At 40.4% G+C, this 10552-nt stretch overlaps 1 protein-coding gene across 1 annotated transcript; it reads right to left on the bottom strand.

Annotated features, from left to right (window-relative positions):
- Positions 1–1165: 1165 nt before the first annotated feature.
- Positions 1166–10466, bottom strand: LOC103382499 (23 kDa integral membrane protein-like). Its single transcript, XM_008315316.3, has 9 exons — positions 10309–10466; positions 8611–8667; positions 4083–4202; positions 3919–3993; positions 3601–3696; positions 3402–3512; positions 2580–2612; positions 2401–2484; positions 1166–1687 (listed from the first exon to the last, which is right to left on the bottom strand). Exons 1-9 carry the CDS (start codon positions 10366–10368, stop codon positions 1595–1597), a joined length of 729 nt encoding a protein of 242 aa, XP_008313538.1. The 5' UTR covers positions 10369–10466; the 3' UTR covers positions 1166–1594.
- Positions 10467–10552: the final 86 nt, after the last annotated feature.

Raw genomic sequence — 10552 nt, 5'->3', positions numbered from 1 at the left:
TCAGACCTGTCTCCAGAGACTTGTTTGGCGGTTTTGTGGAGTGTGCTGCCACCAAGTGGACGCTTCTGTTAACTGGCATCTATTTACTGTACCAAATACAGTACTTGAATCGTGTGGAAAGAGTCTGTCAGTCAGTTTCATTTGTGTAGCACAATTCACACAAGAAAAAACAAAAAAAGAAAACGCCTACCTGTGGTTAAAGAAGGTAAATACCGTCTGCTCATTGTGGTAACGGCAGCCACACATCCAACAGGAGTGTAGATACTGAGGCTCTGCGCAAGTTTTCACAAATACACAGCTTTAAACACAGCCTTTTTATATTTATTTATTTTATTTATTTAAATGACGGGTAAGTTTAAAATTTAACAAACCCTGAGATACTGCTGTATTTGGTTGAATAACTCACGTGTTGAATAAACACAAGTACATTTTTTTCTTTTTTTTACACAAAAGGCTTTACAGTATGACAACAACACAAAAAACAATAAATGTGACCTACAGACGTGAGGAAGGTAAATGCTTATGTTCTTTACAAAGAAGGAAATGTCAAAAGTGTGTCTAAAAAATACTTTTAAACACAGGAGAACAAAGACCTACTGTGTATAATTGAATTGTTTTATATTTTTGTTTGACTACTTTTTTGGTTGTACATGTCAACAATGCTGGCCAAGACCACAACATGGCAGCTGACGTTTTTTTCCTAGGTCATATTTCTTTACTAGATATATTCAAACGTAGCATTCGGCTGCTGTCATTTACAGTTTCTTTTTCAATTTACTGTATGTACTTTTCCAGGTTACTCTAATACAGTGCTTCTCAAACTTTTTATACTCTGTACCACGTGAGAAAACGTTGAGCTCTCTGAGTATCACCATGATGACCAACATTAGAATACAGCAACATAGGCCTTCACTATCAGCTTCCACCACAGGAGAGATGTTTAGAAAGTTGTTTATGTTTAAATGTTGTATTAATAGCACATGGTATGTTTCAAATGTATTCAATTGAAAATGTAAATGTGAAAATATGAATTTGCCCCGCATACCACTAGAGAGCGCTAGCTTACCACTGGTGGTACACATACCACAGTTTGAGAACCACTGCTCTAATACATAGATTGAATACCTTATAAAGTCAACCCTTCAAAATCGTGACATTTCCTAAGTTATTTTGTGTCAATTGTGTTTATTGACTGGACTGGGAAAGATTTATCGCTAAAATGTTCAAAACAAGTGGGAATTCATTCAAGGATGAAAAGAAAATGTACATAAAATTTCCTAAATCTACAGATTAGGGTGTTCAGTTAAAAAAATATGTTTTTACTTTGTTTATATAGAGGACCGTAACAACACTGCCTACATTCACATATCATAAAAATAAAGTAGAAAGTATAAATGTTGGTATTCACCTGATATTTCTTCTCTTTCATCTTAAACGTTCTTTCTTTGATCTCCTTTATATCCTTCTTTGAAAAAAAAGGCAAACAGACAAATAGAGTGACTTCAAACGACATAAACTGACCACACATTGGTTTTTCGTCTAAATACAGTGCAGAGGTTAAAGGTCCTCAGACGTGAGAGGAGGTCATCGTCTCTCAGTAGCCCTTCATGGCGATGGAAGCTGCTCCTGGGTGGTCGTGACGTTTGACCTGATGGATCATCAACAGGGAAACCAGGAGACCCAGAAGCTAAAAACAAGATAGCACTATTAGCGACCAACCAACATTTTATACTTCTATATTTAATCTTCAACTGAATTTACACTTATTTTCATCCTTTGGCTGGGTTTGCTACTTATATATTAAAATATATAATTTCAGTTTTTTTCAGTTTTTTATCTTCACACTGACAGCCGCTGGAGGGCACTGTAGGCTTGTGTACCAGTATCTGCTACGCCGGTACCACTGAAAATTTACATGTTCGTTATTTTCACACTGACAGCCGCTAGAGGGCACTGTAGGCTTGTGTACCAGTATCTGCTACGCCGGTACCACTGAAAATTTACATGTTCGTTATTTTCACACTGACAGCCGCTAGAGGGCACTGTAGCTGGCTGGAGCGACCTGTAGTCATTGACCTGTAGTGCATCAGCTACAGTTAAGTTAAAAAAATATGGAGCGACCTGTAGTCCACAAAATTGTGTGTCATCAGCTACAGTTAAGTTAAAAAAATATATTGCTAATCTAAAATAAAATAATATTGCTATCTCTTATAGCTTGTTTGGCTAATTTTTTAGCAATTCTATCCGAATGTCAACCAAATCCAAAGTATTTCATCTTAATACTTGTTTAATACTTGTTTCTTTTATTATTATTATTATTATTGCTGTTTAACCATGCTAACTCATGGTAAACTATTTGTGCGACAGTTTGTAGTGAAATTACAACATCTGTTATCTTACTGCAGTAACAGCAAATCCGAAGAAAAGGCCAATGGTAACGTTGAAGACCAGATCTGTGATATCTAAGATGTATTTGCCGCAGGGCTGAAAAGAAGGAAACGAAGGAAGGTCATTTTTTAGGTGTAATAAGTATGAGTATAAATTAAACAGTATAAAGAACTGATTGACTGAGTGAATACCTGGTTAATGATCCTGTCTGGGCCTGTGGTTCCCTGTGAGACAAAAAAAGAAAAAGTGAAAACAGATGTGTTAACAGGAAGGTTTTAGTATGAGAGTGTTAAACAATTTACTCCATAGCAGAAGTAGTCACTTGGCTGACCTATAATGTAGGCATCTGAATGTGGGTCCCGAATGATGGCCTGATCTATCGTTAAGCTCTTGGTGCTAAACTGAACTTCACGTTTTGTTTCCGTTGCTGCGTGTGACATAATTTTTTTTTATTGTTTTAATTAAATTCTTGCTGAGATCACTTCAGATCACTGAGAACATATCAAGCTCATTTGGTTTTGCCTGCTGGATTAGAACAGAGGTTCCCAAAGTGGGGGTGCGCCCCCTAGGGTGTCGCAGTGCCATTGCAGATGGAATGGATTAATGAAGTGTAACGCAGTACATTGACCAACACTGTAAATGTTTAACAAGAGACTGGCAAAAAATGCCAACTGACTAAAATTGGCAATGCTAGCATAAAATGGACAAGTTTAAGGTAGGTAAAAAGTTACATTTAAAATGTGTGAAATAAATTAGTCTGAAAACAATATGTGTCCTTTTTTTGGGGGGGGGGAGGGGGGGGGCAATAATATGTTTCTCATGAACCAAAGGCGGGCCCAGCAGAAAAAGTTTGGGAACCACTGGGTTAGTATATAGTTGTGGTATGTTTTGATAAAAGTTTAGCTACTTTGGGTAACGTTAACGATAGGTGTAATAATGTTAAGGTTACCGTAGATTTGTCTCAAATGCCAACACTTTTGGTCAATACTTCACTGTAGCTGCACAAAACTCACATCAGGTCTGTCAATACATCGGCCGTATTCATAGAGGGAGGACCGACACTGACAGGAGTCTGGAATATCCTCACCCCAGTCGGAGACGCCGGTCAATCCACAGCATTGTGCCTTAAAAGTAAGACATAAACATTTGGGGTTTTTATTTTCTTGACTATTTAAGATAACAGTTTTGAATGCAGCAGTACACAAACATTACATTTAGCTGAAATTCATCCAATAGATGTCTGATCTCTGGTTCCTTAAGGTAAGGCTGGAACAATTCAGCAGAGCTGCTGGTAAATACGTCTCTGATCTGCAAAAAAAAAAAAAATATTGGCAAAAAGATATTTTAGAAGTGTTAGATTAAGAAAAATTAACAAGAACAGGGAGAGATGGAAATCAATGATTTGCTGTGGCAACCCCTGAAAAAAAAAAAAAAAAAAGGGGACAAAGCCGAAAGAAAAAGAAGAAGAAGATTAAGAAAAATTAAGATTAGAAAAAAATGTTAGCGCCAAAGCTAGACGGCGACTTTGACCTTGTTTCTCATAACGACACAGATAATTCCAAAGATCAGCATGACGATCATCCCAACCACCATGAATCCGGCAAACTGTAAAAATAAAGAAAAAAAACAAAGTCGTTGTTTACTCACACCTCACTTTGAGTACTGATTTTAAAATGTCAGTTAAGTTTACGGACTATCTTCAGGGCCAAGGCTTTCTCAGAGCAGGCAGCAAAGATTCCCAGGCAGGAGATTCCAAAGACACCAATGGCAAACAACCACATCCAAACGGAGCTAGGACTCCCAACTGCTGACAGCTGCGAGAAAAAGAAAACCAAAAAAAAATACACATTTGATTATTTTAGATGATTACGTGTTTCGTTTTCAACAATTCTGAAGAACATAAAGTAATCAACTGTCGGGAAACAATAACAGACCGGAAGGGTATGTTAATGGACCACCTAGCATCTACAGTATATAGCAAAATAGCATCGACAGCAATTGTCTTGTTTCGGTTACGTCTTATTGGGGAACGAGGGCGGGGCCAATGTTTTAATGATTCGTCTTGTGACAAACAATAAATTACTTTTCAACTAGGTGGCAGCAGATGACTATAAATCCTAAAAGTTTGAAGGAAGTTCTTCGGAAGTGTCTTTCTTCAAGTCCTGTGACCAGCATTTTGTTCAATTACAAGTCTGAAACCTCAGGCGGTTGCGTGACTGGACCAGGGTGAGACGATATGGTCAGCCCCGCCCCCTCTGTAACCGTTCACCCCAGTAACCCTGCGCAATGCCACACGATAACAACAATGGCAAAGACCATGCTACTTCAGACCGCGCTGCAGACGCTAACTCGGCTACTTGGTGTGCTACAGTTAGCCATTTTGCGCTTTCCGTGCTTCTCTTTCGATCTGGAGTTTTCAAGCGTTATACACATGCTTTCTGGCTCTTTTTTTTTTTTCATTTTTCCAAACTTACAGTCTAAATTCTTTTGGTGTTAGAGCAGCGTTGACATAACGCCACATGCAGGCCTAGCATATGTACTACAGGGATAAGAGTCGAATTCGGGGATCTATTTTAACGCTGAATTGTCTTGCGCCTGATCCATGTACGTAAATGCTACGTATCCGAAGGCTCTGTAGCGATATCATATCGCAGCCACATGGAAGGGGCACACTGATATTTGAAAATGCCACAAAACTCCAGAACACAGACGTGCCTGTGTAGCCAAGTTGTTGAAGAGTTACCTGGATGGACTTATGGTCAGCAAGTCGTGCGGCACGGGGCTAGCCCTCACCCGGCTAATATCAGAAAAAACTGGTTAAAACTATGACTAAGAAATACTCACATGATTGTTTTATAATTGTTACACAGCAACACTATTGGAACTGTTGTGAGTCCTGAGGTTGTGTTGAGGTTGTCCATAAAAAATCTCCCAGATTGTCCCAGATTCTTTTCATAATTTCTTTTTTTAGAATGTCCTCCCAAATAAAACTACATGGATGGAAAGATTCTGGAATGTCCTTCGTTTGTTGGTTCTAAACCTTGTTAGCACATTCCAAAGTAAGGCATCCATGACATTCCATAGGACAGAAAATGGAGTTTATGAAGCACTCCTTTTCATTTTCAGGAATGCTGGGAGAGATTATCGCGGATATTTCGTGTGAGAATAGAACCAGGAATGGAAATTTTTTTTTAAAAAAAGGCCCTGCTTTCGGAGAACTATTTTATTAAAAAAAAAAATGAAATTAGTTGAAGATGGTTCTTGTTTTACTGTTCCTGAAGCGTAAACTCTTTTGATCCAGTACAGTTTACAGGTGCAGTTCTCACTGCACTTTGCACTGGGAAAACAGTGACACATGTCATTCTTGTAACACCTTCGTGCTACGCTGTGTGTACGGGTGAGTTAAATCCTCTCGGATCCCTTCTCCGATCTCATCTCGAACGTCATCTGATTGTCGGCTCATTCATTGGCTGCGACAAGTAAAGACTATGGGACTTTTTTTTCATGTATGAAATCATTTCACCCCCAGGGACAAACAGAGGCTTGAGTTTCAGCCTGTTACCAGGCTTGGCCTCGTGGGAGTCGCACAATGTGGAATGTGTACTGGAGAAAATATGAAACCTGTACTAAAAGAAGGGCAGAGTGGAGACGATTAGTGTTTACACTGCTCTGTCATGTCGAGAACAGGTTTTTGGAGGAATGGTGTTGGGTTTTTACTGATCAGTTTGAGCTGAGAAACAAAACAGAAGATCCTGAAAGGAGCCCTGGCTATCTTTTAGAAGGCGCTAAAAAGTAAACATCAAAATCAAGGCGGTTCTGCTCTTTAAACCTCTTTCTGTATAACAGAGGTTCCCAAAGTGGGGGGTGCACCCCCTGGGGAGCGAAATGCCATTGCAAACAGGGTGGGGTGGAATGAATTAATGAAACGTAACGCTCTGATCAAGGTGCTCAACCAAACACTTGTGTTATTGTTTGAAGTTTTTGTAAAAAAAAATGTTGCTTAAATATATATTAATTAGCGTTTTATCATTGAGACCATTTCAAGCTAATTTGGTTTTGCCTGTAGAGTTAGTACAGAGGTTCCCGCAGTACCATTCCAGTTGGGGGGGGCGGGGGGGGGGTATTCTAAATTCTCGCTCTTGTTTTCGCCTGTTTGATCCGCTTGAAGCAGCAGTAGCAGCCCATCGCAGTGCAGCTCCCTCCCCTCACAAAATCTCACTCCTGGTAATGCTATGCAAAGCTAGCCTAAAATGGACACGTTTTCGACGGAACTCCCACATAAATGCAAAGCAGAGGTTAAAGCATCAGTGTGTGTTTCTTGTTTTGTTTTTGTTTTTTTGGGGGGGTGGGGCGAGTGAAAATGTTCTTATGGACCAAAGTGGGGCCCAGCGGAGAAAGATTGGGAACCACTGCTGTAAACACTGCAAACGGACTACGTTCAACTGCAGAATCCAGTCGTCTCACAAATCCACTTTGTTTGAACTAGACCCTGAGAAGACGTCTTCATGGAACAACTCCACAAACTGTGTAACTGTGTAGTTGCGTGAGGGTCTTGGCCATAAAAAGAGCTGCTCCTGGGTCTGTTCCTTCTTAAATATCCTCCACATCTGACTTCACTTTCATTCCTTTGTTGCACGTCTAGGATTACATTAAAACTGCTGCTCCTTGTTGCCAAGAGAAATCCTCCCACTCAGTAACAAGGCTGCCTGGAAATGACTGTTTTGGCTAATTGACACTGACAGAAGACTGGAGCAGCTGACTGGCTCCATGAACTGTTACTATAATGTACTGTACTATCCATCCATCCATCATCCATCCACCCATCCATCCATCCATCCACCCATCCATCCATCCATCATCCATCTCCCCATCCATCCATCTATCCATCCATCCACCATCCACCCATCCGTCCATCCACCCATCCATCCATCCATCATCCATCCATCATCCATCCATCCATCCATCCCCCCATCCATCCATCCACCCATCCATCATCCATCCATCATCCATCCATCATCCATCCATCCATCATCCATCCACCCATCCATCCATCTATCTATCCATCCACCCATACATCCACCCATCCATCCATCCATCCATCTATCTATCTATCCACCCATCCATCCATCCATCATCCATCCACCCATCCATCCATCTATCCATCCATCCATCTATCCATCTATCCATCCATCCATCTATCCATCCATCATCCATCTACCCCTCCATCCACCGATCCATCCACCCATCATCCATCCATCCATCCACCCATCCACCACCCCCTCACCCCCCCCCCCCCCCCCATCCACCCCCCCACCCATCCACCCACCCATCCCCCCATCCATCCATCCCCCCCCCATCCCCCCATCCATCCATCCCCCCACCCACCCATCCATCCATCATCCATTATCCTCCATCCACCATCCATCCATCCATCCCCCCCCCATCCCCCCATCCATCCATCCATCCACCCACCCATCCCCCCACCACCCATCCATCCATATATCTATCCATCCATCATCTATCCATCCATCTATCCATCTATCCATCCATCCCTCTATCCATCCATCCATCATCCATTATCCTCCATCCACCATCCACCCACCCACCCATCCACCCATCCATCCCTCCATCCCCCATCCCCCCCCCCCCCCACCTTCCAACCACCCACCCATCCCCCCACCACCCATCCATCCATCTATCTATCTATCCACCCATACATCCAGCCATCCATCCATCCATCTATCCATCGACCACCCATCCATCCATCATCCATCTATCCATCCACCCATACATCCATCCATCCATCCCTCCATCCCCCATCCCCCCCCCCCCCCACCTTCCAACCACCCACCCATCCCCCCATCCATCCATCCCCCCCCCATCCCCCCATCCATCATCCATCCGTCCATCCACCCACCCCTCCATCCATCCCCCCATCCATCCATCCCCCCACCCACCCATCCATCCACCCATCCATCATCCATCCATCCATCCCCCCCCCATCCCCCCATCCATCCCTCCATCCCCCATCCCCCCCCCCCCCCACCTTCCAACCACCCACCCATCCCCCCATCCATCATCCATCCACCCATCCACCCATCCATCATCCATCCATCCATCATCCATCATCCATCCATCTTCATCTTCTTTATTCAGTGAACAGGGACTTATTTATGTCAAAGTCCTTTAGAAGAAAAGACACAGCAGGTTTTGTCATAGTACCTGGTTGCTGTAGGCTGTCATCTTCACCGCACTATAGATCAGCACACATCCCAAAATCTGTGAACAAGAATATACACAGTTTAGTCATTAAACGCCTGAACCATAACGGTATTAATGTTAAATATATATATGTAAATATACACTTATAAATATACACACATGAGCATATATGTATATATATTCATACATATATAAATATAAAATATATATTCTATAAATATAAACTTATATGTATATTTATAAGTATATATACATATCTATACATAGAAAAAAATCATATATGAATATATTATAATTTGATTTAATTTTGAAAATATTTTAATGATGCAGCTCAAACTATCTTATCTTTATTGACTCTACACTAGAGAATCTTTTTTTTTCAATATATTAAGAAGACATTTACTACTGATTTTCGAATTTATTTAAGCTCCGGAGTATGTGGTCGATTTTCTACGTAAGAAAAAGAACATTTGTTTGAAGCGATTACAACACATTTAATTTTTTTTTTTTTTTTTTTTTTTTGTCCTTCGGGTATTTGTCGTTTTCATATTATACCACTAGAGGTCGACAGACTATAAACGAAAATAAAAAAAAGGGAGGCAAACCACGAACATTAACCACTGACTTCAAACACAACGTTATCTCCCCCGCGCTGTCTCACTGCATGTCGAAACCGTCAAATATATATATTTTCATACTTTTATATCGTTGTATGTATATATTTTTTATAGTGCATTCCTACTGTCCGTCCCAGTTACTGCAACACAATAATTTAATCTATTCTACTCTAATCTAATCAATTCTAACCTAATTTTACTGACAGGTAATTGTTCTTTTGGAAAATTTCCCCACAGAGATTGTACTTTCTTTTTTTTTTTAATATCACTTACGTACTATTTGTGACAAATACCGATTCTGAACGACATAAAATTACATTTTTATGTTGTTTTTTTTGTTTTGTTTTGTTTGTTTTTTAAATAAACACAGGTCAGAACATGAGGAGTGAAAGGGGGGCAGTGGGCTCGCAGAGTTCTGGGAAGAGGGCGGCGTTAAACACAAATGTGGTCACCGCCACTACCTTTTTACTAACTGTGAATGTAACCGCATTTAAATAGAAAAAAAAAAACAGGTTACCGAAAGCAAAACCTTTCTGTCATATCTTTTTCAACTCCATCTGACTCTAGTCTAGTACTTGATAGTACTTTTTTTTTAATTAAATGAGCCTTCATATGTTCTGATTTTAAATATATGAACATAATAAATATTATATTTCATCTTCGGTTGTTCTTGTTTTTAAAAAGAAAATCATTGTTTTCTTTGGTTTTCAGCTAAATCCATATTTTCTATGCCTGCCCCGCCCTTTTTTACCGCCATGTTACGTAACGCAATAACAATATAATATAATAATAATGACAAAAACATTACCTTTACAATTTTCACGATTACGTTTTTTGGTTCATATATATTTATTTACAAAGCATTATAATAAAATGATAACGTGTCAAAACACACCACGAGAACACGTTCAAAGCAAAACTTTCGCTTTTCCCAGAACTTTCCGTCTCGTTCCGCACTTATTTCCCCACTACCTAACAGTTCGCTAAAGAAAAATGATGGAAACTTCGAACTGAACCGAATTTAATTTAATCTAAAAGAAAAAAAAAACGTCACAGAGTAGAAATAGATTTTTTTTCTTACTGCAAATATGACGTTGAAGAAGATGAAGAGACATTTGAGGCATCCGTTAATTTTTCCCATCTTCACGGTTTTCACAGGCGTTCCTCTGTTCAGACGGAGAAGCAGATTGCGTGTGGTGTGTGTTTGCGTGTGTGAGTGTGTCTAATATACTGCAGACCCCAAACGAACATAGAGCTGTGACGAATAGATCTGCTCTGCAGAAGGAGAGAAACAGAACAGGAATCAGACAGACAGATATATTCCT

The sequence above is a fragment of the Cynoglossus semilaevis genome, chromosome 8 (assembly GCF_000523025.1).
Source record: "Cynoglossus semilaevis isolate Cse_v1.0 chromosome 8, Cse_v1.0, whole genome shotgun sequence".
Classification (NCBI taxonomy): Eukaryota; Metazoa; Chordata; class Actinopteri; order Pleuronectiformes; family Cynoglossidae; genus Cynoglossus; species Cynoglossus semilaevis.
Note: the sequence above shows the minus strand (reverse complement) of the source record. Positions and strands in the feature narration are given on the sequence as shown.